General features: G+C 43.6%; 2 protein-coding genes across 3 annotated transcripts in view; both read left to right on the top strand.

Annotated features, from left to right (window-relative positions):
- The window catches only part of LOC105227111 (ADP-ribosylation factor-like protein 4A), a 566667-nt gene that overhangs the window by 442715 nt on the left and 106394 nt on the right, over positions 1-17558 (top strand). The gene's annotated exons all lie outside the window — the stretch shown is intronic.
- Positions 8447-11576, top strand: LOC125779654 (uncharacterized). The gene is made up of 2 exons (XM_049460933.1): positions 8447-8490; positions 10808-11576. Exons 1-2 carry the CDS (start codon positions 8447-8449, stop codon positions 11574-11576), a joined length of 813 nt encoding a protein of 270 aa, XP_049316890.1.

Raw genomic sequence — 17558 nt, 5'->3', positions numbered from 1 at the left:
ATGGAACGATGAGCTGTATGAGGTATACGACGACATTGACATAGTTCAGCAAATTAAAAGACAGCGGCTACGCTGGCAAGGTCATGTTGTACAGATGGATGAAAACACTCCAGCTCTGAAAGTATTCGACGCAGTACCCGTTGCGGGAAGTAGAGGAAGAGGAAGATCTCTACTCCGTTGGAAAGACCAAGTGGAGAAGGACCTGGCTTCGCTTGGAATATCCAATTGGCGCCACGTAGCGAAGAGAGGAAACGACTGGTGCGCTGTTGTTGACTCGGCTATAATCGCGTAAGCGGTGTCTACGCCAGTAAAGAAGAAGAAGATATACGTGGCGTGTTCACGAGTTGGTAAACCATCTTCTTGTTTATTTACGCATCGCAACAGAGACAAAAAATTGTTGTTTATCAAGCGAGCCGCGTAAAAATATTTTAGGAGTGTAAAATAAAGTAGCATCGCGGAATAGTTAAACGTACTTACATACCTGGATAAATTGGTATGAAAACATGAATGATGCAAATCAGATACCACATGTTATTAATATGCGCACGGAAATTGTCAGTTAGCGTTTTTGGGGAAATATTATCATGTCCCGGCGACTTTTTAGATAAAGTTCTATTACAATTCCAATAATTTCAGAAGGTGAAACCTTAAGCAACTCTTTAGGTGTGTTGGGTAAGATTAAAGTTTTTCTTTGGCAAAATATGTTGAAAAACGAAAGTCGGGAGTGCGACGACTGTTTGTTTGATGATAGGAGATATTTCGTCTTGCCCTCGTTCACTGCCAGACCCATTTGCGTTGCTTCCTTGTTCAGTCTGGGGAAAGCAGAACTAACGGCGCGGGTGTTGAGACCGATGATATCAATATCATGGGCATACGCCAGCAGCTGTACACTCTTATGAAAGATTGCACCTGCTCGATTAAGTTCTGCAGCTCGAATAATTTTCTCCAGCAGCAGATTGAAGAAGTCGCACGATAGGGAGTCACCTTGTCTGAAACCTCGTTTGGTATCGAACGGCTCGGAGAGGTCCTTTCCGATCCTGACGAGCCTTTTGGTGCTGTCAGTTTATACAGCCGTATTAGTTTTGCGGGGATACCAAATTCAGACATCGCGGCATAAAGGCAGCTCCTTTTCGTACTGTCGAAAGCAGCTCTGAAATCGACGAAGAGGTGGTGTGTGTCGATTCTCATTTCACGGGTCTTTTCCAAGATTTGGCGCATGGTGAATATTTGGTCAGTTGTTGATTTGTCGGGTCTAAAGCCACACTGATAAGGTCCAATTAGTTTGTTGACGGTGGGCTTTAATCTTTCACACAATACGCTCGATGGAACCTTATACGCGACATTGGGGTGGCTTATCCCACGGTAGTTGGCGCAGATTGTGGGGTCTCTTTTTTTATGGATTGGGCATAGCACACTTAAATTCCAATCGTTAGGCATGCTTTCGTCCTACCGTATTCTACGAAGAAGGTGATCATTGCTCTTCGCCGTCGTGTTTGAATAGCTCGGTCGGCAACCCATCGGTCCCTGCCGCTTTGTTGTTCTTCAGGCGGGCAATTGCTATTCCAATTTCTTCATGGTCGGGTAATGGAACGTCTGCTCCATCGTCATCGATTGGGCAATCGGGTTCGCCTTCTCCTGGCGTTGTGCGTTCACTGCCATTCAGCAGGTTGGAGAAGTGTTCCCTCCATAATTTAAGTATGCTCTGGGCATCGGTGACTAGATCAACTTTGGGGGTTCTACAAGTGTACGCTCCGGTCTTGAAACCTTCTGTAAGCCGCCGTATCTTTTCGTAGAATTTTCGAGCATTACCCCCTTCAGCCAGCTTATCAAGATCTTTGTACTCACGTTGGTGGTTTTTCGATCCGGAGACTGCCAGGTAGCTTGATTAATCTTCTTATGCTGGAATCTAGTACTACAGATATCTATATTTCGGGCCCCGTCGAAGTCGATCAGCCTCAACCCATTTGGGTATGTTTCTATGTACCAAAGATACCTTCTTTGCCCACCCTGGCGTTGAAGTCGCCAAGTATGATTTTGACATCGTGGCGGGGGCATCTCTCATAAGTGCGCTTTAAGCACTCATAAAAGGCGTCTTTGGTCACATCGTCCTTCTCTTCCATCGGGGCGTGGGCGCAAATCAGCGATATGTTGAAGAACCTCGCTTTGATGCGGATTGTGGCTAGACGTTCATTCACCGGAGTGAATGATAGTACTCGGCGACGGAGTCTCTCTTCCACCACGAATCCCACACCAAACTTGCGCTCCTTTATATGCCCACTGTAGTTAATGCTACAAGGACCTACTCGTAACCGTCCTTGTCCCGTCCATCGCATTTCTTGGACGGCGGTGATGTCAGCCTTTATTTTCACAAGGACATCAACCCGGTGGGCAGCGGCACCTTCACAATTAAGGGGCCGAACATTCCAGGTGCATGCCCTCAAATCATAGTCCTTAATTCGTTTGCCATGGTCGTCATCAAAAGGGGGGTCTCTCACCCGAGGCTGTTGGTGGTTTTTCATTGGGGGTGTTTTTTACGTGGCGGGTCCCAAACCCAGCGCACAACCCTATGCACGCGCAACCCTATGCTCGCCTTCGAATTCAAAGGAATTCGGCATTAAATATTGGCTTAGCGCAACCTGTTAAGGACAGTGTGCACTGGGAGACTTTATAGCCTTATTTTATAAGCTGTGCGTGAATTTTCGGAACTGATTTGAAGGGATAAGATTTGTAAATATTCAAAATTCGCTTATCAACTCTCTCCGTTGTAATTTTTGGCCGCCCTTGTCTCTTCTTCCTGGTGACTCGATTTTCTTTGTTGAAGCCGGCAATAACTTTCCATACTGCGACCTGGCCTTTATTAAAATTTTCAGGAATATAACTCTGCGTGTGATCATCTTTATGCAAACTAAATAAGGCTGAACGCTCTTCATTCGTCAATTGTTAAAAATTCAAAATTTTTCAATTTTTTTTTATTCACTGTAAAAAAATCGGCTAAATATTTAAAAAAATGAAATAAGCTTTTATTATTTATTATTTTTATAAGAAAGGAAGGGCTAATTTCGGGTGCAACTGAACTCTTTATACTCTTCCAACTTGCAAGAATCAAAGCCAGGAAAAGATGTAAAATCAATCATACAGTGTTAAGTCAGCCGGATGTTGGAAAATCCTGATATTAGCCCTTCGTTGCATAGCATTGCATATATGCAATGTTAACTTCTCGTTGATCTGGCACCTACATCGTTTCTTAGTTTACAGTTATTTTTTTGCCAAATGAAAATTATACCTAATTACTATCTCCTTTGGAACAGTTTCATAAATATTGCTGAGTTTGTGAGAATATAAGTAGTAAAGAGTAAACTTCTTTCTGATATATTAAAAATGCAGTAATAAATTTTCATTATTTTTGTGAGTTATTGAGAGTTGTAATGGAGTTTCGTCCATAGCTCCAGGGTCAGCCTTGGGACCCACGAACCCTTAGCAAAAATATACGAGTTTTATCCTCGTAAAGTTGTATCCACACCCCACCCCTTATGCGGACAGCCAGACCAGAGTGATGTACACAGTGGTGATGAAAACGAACGAGATTGGCGAGCCAGGCGTTGACGCTTGTTGAAGCTGGCACGGTGATGAAAACGAACGGGATTGATGAGCCAGGCGTTGACGCTTGTTGAGGCTGGCACGGTGATGAAAATGAACGGGATTGATGAGCCAGGCGTTGACGCTTGTTGAGGCTGGCACGGTGATGAAAACGAACGGGATTGATGAGCCAGGCGTTGACGCTTGTTGAGGCTGGCACGGTGATGAAAATGAACGGAATTGATGAGCCAGGCATTGACACTTGTTGAGGCTGGCACGGTGATGAAAATGAACGGAATTGATGAGCCAGGCGGTGACGCTTGTTGCGACGGGCACGGTGATGATTTGTACGGCGGTGATTTGTACAGTAGTGATTTGTACGACGGTGATTTGTACAGTAGTGATTTGTACAACGGTGATCTGTACAGTAGTGATTTGTACAACGGCTCCCCTGCGAAGGAGAAGTTATTAATTTCGAAGCACAAAAGAAAAACTGACTGGACGCGCTGACCTCTGGTTGGCAACTGACTCTGCATTATTCATTGCATCCCCTTGGTACATACATGCGAGTCGCCTAATAATCGCGTTAGGTTTGTAACGGTGCACTACGGTGTGCAAGCAGCGGTACTAACGCTGTTCGAGGCAGCGCAGCTGTGCTGTCGCTGCATCATAGCGCGACTACGGCAGCGCCATTGCGAGCATTGGCATCACCCCGCGGTGATGCCTTTTCTACGCAATGCCTGCGAATTCCCCCAAAATAGCTGAGCCATTGCGTGCACTGGCATCACCCCGCGGTGATGCCTTTTCTACGCAATGCCAGCTAACTACTAACTCCTACTGTAAATAGTAGAGCCATTGCGAGCACTGGCATCACCTTGCGGTGATGCCTTTTCTACGCAATGCCTGCGAATTCCCCCAAAATAGCAGAGCCATTGCGAGCATTGGCATCACCCCGCGGTGATGCCTTTTCTACGCAATGCCTGCGAATTCCCCCAGAATAGCAGAGGCATTGCGAGCATTGTAAGATGGAGAAAGCCACGTTACAGTCCCCCCTCACTTCGGACAATGATACTTCGCTGGCGGTAGGTGGAAGGAGATCTCCCACGATGGTTCGGCTGGAGTCTGGCTGGCTGGCTGTCTTTAAATCTTTATTTAGTAATTCCTTAACCTATGGTACAAGGTGTCTTATAAACTAGTATTACAAATTTTTAAACTAAAATTAATTTTAATATCTTTCTTGTCATTTTGATTATCTGTAAAGAGATGAGCAAACGGACGCTTCGATTAGTGTTGGCAACGTCTATTGTTGCGTTACATTAGTGCTAAGTGGCTCGGAGCAAGAGTCCGTAAGATCGGTAGAGAGTGCGCTAGCAGCTACTCAAGTTTAGTATTCGGTTGGCAACTGTTTTAGATCTTGCAGATGCACATGGATGGGACGCCCGCCTGGTGCGTTAAGATTCACGAGTTCGACTGTATTGGTCGATATATGGGCCAGAATATTTCGGAGCAAGCTTCTGTGCAAAGCTGTTTACTGCGGAAGAGAGCGGATGATCTCTTTTGAGTACTTTCTCGCCGACGAGTGGCTTCCATGGTCATCTGCGCAAATCGTAGTATTTCTTCTGGCGTTTTGCTGCAGTAGATAAGTTGCGAGAAATTTCTTGCCAAAGCTCGGTGAGTGTCGGCACGGTGGTGGCTTCTTCGTCAGGCACATTCCCATTTTTCCGGATTTGTTTCGGTGTAGCCGGTGTGTACCCGAAGTTTATCCCAGCTGATGATGTTTTTGTCGAGTCGTGTGGTGATGTATCTATTGCGGAAGCTATTTCGGCTAGTTGGTGGTCCCAGGTTCGATGATCGGCCTTTGCTCGTCGTGCAATCATAGTTTTCACGATTTTGTTTGTGTGCTCGGTTGGATTGATTACTTCTTGCATCACTGGGTTGCGTGGAGAATATCTCTGCTTTAGTGGACGGTCGTGTTTAAGACGAATTATGTGTTCGGTGGCTGTGCTTGGGCTGGTGATCGTCGAGAATACTGCTGCGTTTTAAGTGAGGAGAGTATTCAATTGGTGATTCTCCTTTTCTGTAAGATGTTGCCTTTCGGTTAGCGTAGCAAGGTGATCGGTAGGTGCCTGTGTGCTTAGGCGTGTTGCGGTTAGGGGTTGACCATCGATGGTGATAGTCAGGTCTCGCTTCCTTAAGAAATCCATGCATAAGATGACATGTTCCGAAAGCGTCGGTAGAGCTGATACAAGTAGGTGCGTAGACTTGTTACGCAGCTCTATAGTAACAGGATATATTTTCGTGCTAGGTATATATGTACATCTGGTTAGCTAGCTGAATGCGACTGGTCTGGCGTCTGGCTTTAATTTGGTGTTTATCTAGATGACGTTGAAGTTCTTTGCCGATATACACCCGCGGCCAAGCGTAACTTACCACTTGATTTTTTTCACTATTTTAAATTTTTTCGTTCTTTGGGTAACTTTTTTTATGGATTTAATAGAATACGGGGAATATATATATATATATATATATATATATGTATAACGCTGTCAGTTCGACTGGTTGTCTTCCTTCTCAGACCTGTTCTTTTCTTTGTCTCCAAGTGGTCCTCCTGATTCTTTTTTTTTAATAAATTGAGCACCGAGGGATGACTACAGCCGATTCTTCTAGAAATTTCTCTACATGAAACTCCTTCTTCTGCCAAAGTGAAAATAACCACTTTTTCATCGCGAGCAAGTCGTTTGTATTTGGGGCTCATTTTGTATGCCTTCCGACATAACGATTGATATAAATATGTTTGACACAACTTATTTTTTTTTAATATTTTATATTTGTGTAAGTCAAAGATCACTTCGTTAAAACTTAACGGAAAAATTCTATTACCGCAACAAGTACCGTTACAGTGAGTGATAGAACACGTGTTCGCTAAGAATTTTCTTAATGGTAAGTTACGCTTGGCCGCAGGTGTATGTGAGTGTGGCTCCGGTGTCCACCAGAGCTTCTATCTGCATGCCTGCGACAGTAATGGGCAAATAATAACGGCCATCGTGTTCCCCTTCTGGGTACGGAATCGTTGCTTTGAGTGCTGTTGTACTGGGTTTGAACGGAATAGCTCGCACTGTCGCATGTGTAGGACAATTGCCGTCCCGCGACATGATTCTGTCGCGTCCACAGCGAGAGCAAAATATTCGCTGCTGGTTGCGACATTGACATCTTCGGTGTCCCGGCTGCTTACATCGCCAACAAACGTTCTCGCTGCAATACTTATTACTTACCGCCGTCAAACAGTGATTGGTGTTTCTCGCTTGCCTGGTCTCCTCGCCTTTCAACAATTCGAATTCTTCCGTTAATTCGAGTAGTTCGTCTACGCTGTTGAAATCGCTCCGACGGACATATAAGCGATATTCCACCCTTAGACCGTCATATATACGCTCGGTGTGATCTTCATCGTGAAGTTTCGGGTGCTGGCGAATAAGCGTTTGGATAGCCAGCTCATAATCCTTTGCCTTCTCTCTGGGAAATTGCTTGCGCTGATGGATGGTTTCCTCCAGATGTGCGAGGTGACGTTTCGGTAAAAAGAACCGCTCAGCCTCGTAACGAAAGTCGTCCCACGTGTTGATGGTGTTGCGTTTTACACGAAAACATTGCAGCGCTTTGTCCTGCAAAATTTCCGGCATAGTAGCAAGAAGCCGGTTGTTTGCTATAGAGTAGCATTCGGCGAGTTCCTCGCATCGCTCTAAAAAGTAGTGTAAATTTTCGCGACCGCTATAGCGTATGTTCCATCGCCGCACGCAGTTCATAACCTCCAAATCTGGCAATTTTGCAGCCGATGTGATGTCACGTGTTGCTATCGCTTTGCTGGTGATTCTCACTGTGGTGGTTGGATCGAGTATGGTGGCATTATCTTCCTCCTTCATTTCCCTTTCCAATGCTTTTACCAGATCCTCCGTGGATTTGTTGTGGCGCTTTGCACGGATGCAGGCGCTCAGCTCGCTACGGAGATCTGCTACGGTGCGCCCTTCGACAGCGATGTGGTGTCGTCTACACTCGGTGACTAATGTCCGAGTGTCCGTGTCCGTCTCAAGCGTTAGAGCCTTATTCGCTGGAGTACTGCGATGCTTATGATTGTGTAGAGGGTGTGGCGAACCTGATTCATGAGCATTGGTGACCGTTTCATGTTTTTCACTGTCACTCACAAAGTCAGGTCCCTGCTCGGGCGCCATTTGCAATGGGGTTTCGTTCATAGCTGAGGTAAGCTCAGCCGCTCCAGGGTCAGCCTTGAGACCCACGAACCCTTAGCAAAAAGAGACGAGTTTTATCCTCGTAAAGTTGTATCTACACCCCAGCCCTTATGCGGACAGCCAGACCAGCGTGATGTATACAGTGGTGATGAAAACGAACGATATTGGCGAGTCAGGCGTTGACGCTTGTTGAAGCTGGCACGGTGATGAAAATGAACGGAATTGATGAGCCAGGAGTTGACACTTGTTGAGGCTGGCACGGTGATGAAAATGAACGGAATTGATGAGCCAGGCGTTGACGCTTGTTGCGACGGGCACGGTGATGATTTGTGCGGCGGTGATTTGTACAGTAGTGATTTGTACGACGGTGATTTGTACAACGGTGATCTGTACAGTAGTGAAGGAGAAGTTATTAATTTCGAAGCACAAAAGAAAAACTGACTGGACGCGCTGACCTCTGGTTGGCAACTGACTCTGCATTATTCATTGCATCCCCTTGGTACATACATGCGAGTCGCCTGATAATCGCGTTAGGTTTGTAACGGTGCACTACGGTGTGCAAGCAGCGGTACTAACGCTGTTCGAGGCAGCGCAGCTGTGCTGTCACTCCGCGATGATGCCTTTTCTACGCAATGCCTGCGAATTCCCCCAGAATAGCAGAGCCATTGCGAGCATTGTAAGGTGGAGAAAGCCACGTTACAGAGTGTATAATAAAATGTAACTATTTTCAATTAATTTGAAGAATTTCTTGCCCAAATAACAAATTCGGTCTTCACACGAATTATTATTTATGTGCAATATCATGCACTTAAGCCAAATTTTTACATAGAGGGTACTTACTGATAACACATTACAACAGCTAATCTGGGGGGTGAGAAATTCCAAGTCAGGGTGATGGTACTAGGTCAGTATAGTAAAACCCTCAAAGGGTTTGGCGTTCGTATGAGTCAGTTTTTTTTATGAACTTTTAAATTTTTTCCTTATCTTGATATTTTTTCGCTTAGTTGTAACATTTTGGCAAAAACGTAGTTTAGCATAACTCGCGAAACACTTGTCCGATTTTGATGAAACAAATTTAGAAAAATTAAGAATTACAGTTTCTGGGTTTTTGGGTTGCCAAAAAAGTCTTGCGGTATTTTCGCTAGTTGGCGCTGAAAGCGCGTAGTTCTAGTTTTATTCGTCGCATCGGGTCATGCTACACCTTTCTGGAAAGCTCATTTCACGCGCTAAAATTGGTCGAAAGAGACAAGCATAGTAGCAGCCGTAGCATCGGTCAAGAGCTGGGCATGAGTCATCAAAAATTCATTTCAATTAAAAAAAAAAAATCAATAAAAATACCGCAAGACTTTTTTGACAACCCATTATATACTGGCCAAGAAAACAACAGCATCAAAAGACTTGCTAAGGAAATTGATTTGGGATCAAGTCCCAACATAGTTATAAGATTACTAAGGGATATTCCCCCATAAAAGAACTTAAAAGTTTGTTTTTGATAATTACTACACATCTTTTGCCACCTATGTAAACGTGGAATTTACTCACTGGTTCGTTGGATCCGCATTTCTAATTTAAAGCTACTAGACTAGAAATTACGATGAAGAAAGTACACGTAAAACCCTTGAATATGTAAACGTGGATAACTTTCATATAACTGTAGTTTCCTGAAGAGATAATAAAATCATTAATTTTAATTTCACGCTACTGTGGCAAAACTCCAGAACTAGCAGTTTAATGGTTTGATGCGAAATTTGGCCGAAAAATAAGTGTCGCTTACCCAAACTTTCTATATCAAATTCATTAAGGGTGTTGATTTGCTAGATTCCTTTATAGGCCGATACAAAATCAAAATACGCTCTGTTGGGTCACCCTAATTAGAGTGACCTGTGTTCCGGATAAAAGTAATAAATTGTTAATATATCTCTCTTTTTATCTCATTGCTTGTTAATAACTCAATTTACGTTGCATACATTTATACACACATGTATACATACCAGAGTTCGTAAAACCATCAAAATACGCTCTTGCTCTGATGAGTAATATTCCGCAAGAGAACATCATTTCAAATACTCAGGAGCGCAAGCTTAACTAACATTCTCATCACAAAAAAACTCCTCACGTATTTGGCTCACTCATATATTAGCATGAGCGAGCATTTTTAAAAGATAACTATTTGCCTAACGCATCATCTTTATTTTTATCGCTCTGAGTGTTCAAGTGATGCGAAAAATAAAACTCATCTTTTTTCACTTGTCATTAGTATTGTCTCTTATTTAAAGAAAAAAGTGTAATGTCTTTTTATGTTGTGCAAAACTTGACCTTTAAATTGTTTTTTGCATAAAAGGCACATCGATTGATTTGTTTCACTGTCGTATGATACGAACTTTGTTTTGTCAATTTTTAAAAACCTGCCCATTTTTAACTTATAAAGTTTTAAACTAACAATATTGCAATGCGTCTTAAACCAAACTGACAATTGAAAAAACGCCGAGTATGGAAAAACCCATGACCAAATCCCATGTCCAAAAAAAATCGTAAAAATGTCTCTTGAACACTCCAAACGCAAACGCGCTAATATAAAACGCAATATATCGCGCATTAAATATATAGTTGAGAGATCAAAAGTCTTTGATGAAAATCCCTTAACATGCGGAGTTACAGTGCCGACTGGGAATTCTAGAGTCATACTTTAAGCAAGCACTCTCAGTTCAAGCTGACATTGATTGTGCAGATTTAGAGGATAGTTATATCACAGCCAAACTTTGCATTCAAGCACAACTTGGGGACGAAGGAAATATTACAATTAATTACCCCGAGACAACAGCTCCAACTCCTGTTTCCACGCCATTATTCTTGCCAAGGTTGTCGCTGCCTACTTTTAGCGGAAACTATGCAGAATACAAAAACTTTATTGCATCGTTTACTCAACTTGTTGCTCGGGAACCTAGACTATCAAATATAGAACGATTCAATTATTTGTTGTCGTGTCTTAAAAGTTCAGCCCTGGAAACTGTAAGAGCCTTCCAGGTTACCAGCGAAAACTACCCGAAAGCTTTAGACAGACTCAGGGAACGCTTCGATAATCCCACTCTAATTTTTTTGGAAGGAATTGCCTCCTTATTCACGCTGCAAACAGCCGATAAATCAAACTATCAACAATTGCGTAGTTTGATTGACAAGGCATCAGCCATATTTAGTTCGTTAGAATCATTGGGCATGAGCTCCAATATCGCACAAGCAATGCAGATTTACATTGTTATTGGAAAATGTGATCAGCAAACTCGCAACAAATGGAATGAATCGCTAGACTACAAATCGCTTCCAACTTGGATACAATGCACCCAAGTTTTAGAACGCCTCTGTCAGTTTTTGCATTCATCCGACTCCTCGTCACACCATAAGTTCGAGTCCACCAAACCAATTCGGATTACTACCCGTGGACAAAATTCATCATTCGCCATCACTAAGCCTTCCTGTGTTCTTTGCTCTAGCAATAAACACAAAATTATTGGGTGTTCTCAATTCAAGGACATGAACACGAATCAATGCTACGATGCCGCCAAGAAATACGACCTCTGTATCAATAGTCTGAGCAATGGTCACAGAGTGCGCCGAAACATCGCTGCCGCTCCTGTAACAGAACGCTCCTGCATCATGACAACGCGACTATGCCTACACTTGCAAGTCCAACATCTCTTCCTGTATCGCAATCGTTTTAACCATCATCATCATATTCAACCAAACCTCACACATACAACCAACTAGCTGCCACGCATTCGCATATGGAGACATCGGATCACAGCTTTAGTTTTAGTTAAATATTCCATGGGTACCTACAAGCTTGGAAGAGCTCTTCTCGACTCATGTTCTCAAGTGAATTTCATGACAGATGAGTTCGCACAAAGGCTTCACCTTCGTCGAGAATGGTATCACATTGGCATTCGCAGCATAGGTGATTCAGTTACCAATCTTAAAACTCGAACCACCACAACAATTAAGTCACGAACATCAGCATTTCAACTTTCGCTCCAGTTTGGTATCACACCCCATATTGCATACCAACCTGACGCTAAAATTGGCACATTAAACTGGAATTTGCCAGCCAACACAACTTTGGCTGATGAAACCTTCTTCAAACCTCGACGGATCGATCTGTTGCTTGGAACTGAGGCATTTTTTTAAGCTCTCGCTGTTAGTCAAATAAAGCATGGACTATATTGCAAAAAACATTATTTGGCTGGGTGGTTTCTGGAAGATACCAGTCGAAGCACTTACGCCTTCAAAGTCATGTCTGCTATTTCGCGAAGACTCTATTGACGCAAACATGCAACGCCTTTGGGAGCTCGAAACTGTCGACTGGAAACCCAACCCTATGTCACCTAATCATCGCAATTGTGAACGTTATTTTATAGCCACAACACAACAAGATTCAACTAGACGCATAATTGTGAGGCTGCCATTTAAGGACAATCCTGCTGCACTTGGAGCCTCATTCAACATCGCTCGTCGCCGATTCCTTGCAATCGAACGCCGTCTTTCGCAGTCGCCAGACACTTATTCCCAGTACGTCTCATTCATGGAAGAATACGAACGTCTTGGTCACATGTCTGCAGTAAAAGCGCCGAAATTAGATGAACCACACTATTACATACCACATCACTGCCAACTGAAACCTACAAGCGCATCAACAAAGTTGCGAGTAGTGTTCGACGCCTCTTGCCAAACTACGACACAAACATCGCTAAATGATTTACTTTTAGTTGGAGCTGTACATGTTGCTACTGCGCTTCCGTTTGTATCGTTATGCTATCACCGCAGATGTCACTAAAATGTACAGGCAAGTATCCTTGAATAAAAATGATCGTAAATTTCATTACATTCTTTGGCGAGCTTCTGCAGACGCAGATCTTTTCACATACCAGCTCAACACTGTGACATATGGTACCGCCTCAGCTCCATATTTAGCAGTGCGAAGCCTTCGGTACTTAGCACATAAACATTGGCGCTGCGGCTGTAAAGACTTCGTTCTATGTTGATGATTTTCTATGTGGTGCGGATGACACTGATGCCTTACACAGATTAAAGAAAGAAGTTATTGAGATACTTCGACGCGGACAGTTTCCTCTATCCATGTGGCATTCCAATCACCCAGATTTCATGGAAAGCCAAACTATGAAAGAGCTAAGAATTACCGACGATTTTACATCGAGTGCACTTGGGGTGACTTGGAATCAACGCAACGACACGTTGTTGTTTTCATTCACACCAAAGCAAGTTCACAAGTCTGTCACAAAGCGCAGAATACTGTCTATCGTCTTCGTCTTCATCGCTTTTCGATCCACTTGGATTGCTCTTACCAGTCATGATAACCTCCAAAATAATCATGCAGGAATTGTGGCTGCTAAAATTAGATTGGGACGAGTCGGTTCCCCAACATATACACCAAGCCTGGAAGTGTTGTTTAGCATCTCTTAGCTCGCTTTCATCACTCAGCCAGGCTCGTTATTGTCTGCTACCAAATGCTCGCAACTTATAGTTGCATGGATTTTGCGACGCATCCATTCGGGCATACGGATCGGCGATTTACATACGCACAGAAGACTCCGACGGACAGATTGCTGTACATTTACTCACGTCGAAATCAAGGGTCGCAGCAGTAAAAAAGCAGTCTCTTCCAAAACTCGAACTTTGCGGTGCCCACCTTCTCGCTTGCCTGTGTGCTAAGATAAAGAACATATTCTCCTTTTTGTTTTCACCTTTTCGTATTCCCTTTGGTTTTGGCATTGCCAACTACCGAAAATATAAGCAAGGTTATAGCGACAGTGACTGAACACACCTTTCGTTAGGAGCTCCCAACTATTTTTCTCATTGAGGTATGGCCTCTGAGAACAGTAGCGGATGCACACCCGAGAATCCATTTAAAAGGAACTCTAAAATCGTGAGAACGCGTCCTAATAGAAAAAATTAGTTATCCACCGCTGCTGGATCAACCAAAAAATGCGAAGTTGCCATAAATACAATTAGAGGTGGCAAACTCTCCGAGGAAACGCCAGTTAACGAAACTACCCAAATTTGTATCCAGTTGGGTAGTAAAATACAAGAACTGGAGAATATGATGGCTGGCCAAAGGCATATAAACCAGGCAATGCGCGACTTAGTTAGCAGCATAGTAGCGCTACATGCCAAGGCTGATAAAGGCGGAAACCTACCCAAAAGGATTATGGTAGGGAAAGCGTCGCAGGTTTCCCCAATGAGTAAGGATGTAAATACCCCGAAGAAGCTACGGGAGACAATAGGCGTTTTACCTCCCACTAAAAAGCCGAAAAATGTAAATAAAGCGGAGCAGCCCACCTACAGCGAGACATTGAGGTTGATTCAAACCAATACAACGGTTATACCCACTACATCCGAAACATGGGTGGACGTTGTCAAGAAACGAAGACCAGCCGAAAAGAAAATTAGATCGAGGCCAAACGCAATCATACTCACGAAAAAGGATGGTGCATCATACGCGGATATTCTCCGGAAAATAAAAGGCGATACCGGGTTAGAAGAACTAGGCTCAAGTGTCACGTATATAAGGAAAACGTTAAAAGGAGACCTGCTATTAGAGCTGAAAAACCAAGCGGATAAAAGAGCCGAAGCGTTCCAAAGTGCATTAGAAGAAGTGGTAGGTGAAATGGCTGTGATACAACCCAAAACCCACAATGTCACGATCATATGCAAGGACTTAGATGAAATTACAACTCCGGAAGAGATTTGCGAGGCCCTGATAAAAGAATGCAGGATAGAAAACCTAGGAAAAGTAAATATTAAGAGCATGCGAAAAACCCGAAGCGATACCCAAATAGCTACACTATGCCTGCGCGCCCAGGATGCCAAGGCTGCGCTTAAGGTAGGCAAGATAAAAATCGGATGGTCCATCTGTCGCCTCCGGGAATACTCCCCAATTTCCCGTTGCTTTTGGTGTTTCCATCTGGGGCACATGGCGCACAAATACTCCAACCCTGTTGACAGGTCGTCCCTGAGTACACGTTGTAGAGCCGGGGGACATGTAGCGAAGTCATGCACTAACGATCCAAGCTGCATGCTGTGTAAAGGAGCACACTCAGCCTTGAGTACTACTTGCCCCAAGTATTTAGAGATGGCGAAATCTTTAGGAAAATGAAGATATTGCAATTACACCTAAATCACTGCGCTGCAGCACAAGATCTACTTGAACAGACAGTAGTTGAAAAAAACATTGATGTCGCTTTATTAAGCGAACAATACTCCCAGCGTTCGGAAAGCACTTGGACCACAGACATATGCAATATGGTCATGTAATGGGCAACCATTTATATCTCGCTCCAGATATCACAACTGTTTCACATGGGCAAATTTACATACGTGGCATATACTTTGTTAGCTGCTATGCTCCTCCCAGCGCCTCAATTAAAGATTTTGAAGAATTCCTCCAGGAACTTGTTCTAGAAACCAGAGGCAAAGCACCAATTGTAATCGCAGGCGACTTCAATGCGTAGTCGACCGCTTGGGGTAGTAGGCGCACAAACCACCGTGGGCATCTACTACTCGAATTCCTCGGTCAAACGAATCTTACGATCCTGAATAGCGGAACTCAAAATACATTTCAAAAAGGAAATAAAGGCTCATAATCGATCTCATGTTCGCCAACGACGCCCTTAGTAGGCACATTAAGTGGGCGGTGTCGGACATATTTACAAATAGTGACCACATGGCTATTATTGCCGAAGTCTCATATGCCGGAGGGACGGAACGCCGCACCCGGAGCACATGCCAAAAACGAACTTGGAAACAAAAAGACTTTGATGCCGAACTTTTTGAGATGGTCTGGAGTTCAGAAAATATACAAGGCGAAGACGCCATGCACTTGGTATCCGCAGTGCGACAAAAATTGTCTACAGCTTGCGACGCAACCATGCGTAGGAAAGCACACCACAACAACCGAAGGCTAGTGTATTGGTGGAAAGAAGAAATAGCTGGGCTCAGAAAACTCTGCAACTCAGCTAGACGCCGCCTACAACGTAATCAGAGTGAAGAAAATGAAAGCAGTTTTAGGAATATATTTAAAAGTCAAAAGAAGCTTCTGAAGTCGGCCATTGGTCGCAGTAAAAAGAAGTGTTTTGAAAAACTCTGTAAGGAAGCAAACGAAGACCCCTGGGGAACAGCATATAAAATATGTATGTCAAAATTCAAAAACAAGGCACAACAATCCAGAAGTGCATCCTTCTTGAGAAATGTCGTCGAAACTTTGTTTCCAAAACACGACAGTATTCCTTATGCTAAGCCTCGAATCGAAGTCATAGAGCCACCACTGCTAGTTAGTGAAGAAGAAATATTGGCCATAGCCGGAAAAATTAAAAGCAGCAAAGCGCCTGGATTAGATGGCATTCCAAATAGAGCCCTAAAGGAAGCCATGACTCTGAAACCTAACTTATTCGTAAAAATGTACAATGCGTGCTTAAAAGAAGGAACATTTCCCGACCCATGGAAAGTCCAGCGATTGGTTCTACTCCCTAAACCAAAAAAGCCTCCGGAGGAACCATCTTCATATCGACCTCTGTGCATGCTTGACACTATTGGCAAAGTATATGAAAGCATAGTTAGAAACCGCTTGGAGATAGCAATCCAGAAAGCCGGCGGATTATCAGAAAGACAATACGGCTTTATGAAAAAGAGGTCCATCATTGACGCACTATACGACGTCATTGACACTCCAAAATGCGCAGTAAGTACCAAGCGATGGAAAGGCGGAACAAAAAAATATTGTGCGCTGGTCACCCTGGATGTGAAGAATGCCTTTAACTCAGCAAAGTGGGCAAACATAATCAAAGCTCTTTATGACATAAGCACTCCTCAATATTTGAAACAGGCGACTGTTATTCGATACAGATGAAGGCACCAAGAGCTACTCTATCTCGAGTGGAGTACCGCAAGGCTCGGTACTAGGCCCCCTTTTATGAAACATAATGTATGATGGGGTGCTAAGGAGACACCAACCGAAAGATATTAAATTAGTTGCATATGCAGACGACCTTTTTGTGGTAGCAGTTGCTAAACACCTCGATGACCTCCTGAGCAAATGCAACGAGTGCATAAACGGTCTGCGCCAATGGTTCTCCTCAATGAGTTTAGAACTGCCGGAGCAAAAGACTGAAGTCTTGCTCATAAGCACAAGAAAAGTGGAGGAAAGTATATCTCTCACCATAGGGGAGTGCCAGATTCATTCACAGCCACACCTAAAATATTTGGGAGTAATAATAGACTCGAGGCTCAAATTTAAGGACCACCTAGAATACACTGCAGGTAAAGCGAACAAAATCCTGAATGCCTTATCAAGACTGACGGCAAATAAAGGCTGCGTGCGTTCCAGCTGGTATTTTTTACTCGCAAAGGTAATGAGATCGGTTGTATTATATGCGGCTCCAATATGGATCCAGGCGCTAGGCATTAAAGCCTATGCCAGACAAATAAACACAGTGCACAGGCTGTCGGCACTAAGAGTTATCAGTGCTTTCCGAACAATTTCAAGCGATGCTGCTGAAGTAATAGCCAGTATGATGCCCATTGACATCAAGGGTGACGAATACGAGCGAGTGTACAAACTATCAGAGCCAACTACTGGAGCCAAAAGAAGAGAGAGAGTCCATTCCTGGATCGACAGACGACATGGGGACCTGGATTTCCACCTAACCCAAATATTAAGTGGACATGGATGCTTTAAAA

Source organism: Bactrocera dorsalis, chromosome 6 (genome assembly GCF_023373825.1).
Source record: "Bactrocera dorsalis isolate Fly_Bdor chromosome 6, ASM2337382v1, whole genome shotgun sequence".
Taxonomy (NCBI): domain Eukaryota; kingdom Metazoa; phylum Arthropoda; class Insecta; order Diptera; family Tephritidae; genus Bactrocera; species Bactrocera dorsalis.
Note: the sequence above shows the minus strand (reverse complement) of the source record. Positions and strands in the feature narration are given on the sequence as shown.

Excerpts from the sequence above, each read along its gene's own strand:
- LOC125779654 (XM_049460933.1), top strand. The coding sequence starts at position 8,447 with ATGCCTGCGAATTCCCCCAGAATAGCAGAGCCATTGCGAGCATT. Across the intron at positions 8,491-10,807 it reads GCAGAGCCATTGCGAGCATT|TTCAGCCCTGGAAACTGTAA; the intron begins GTAAGGTGGAGA and ends GTGTCTTAAAAG.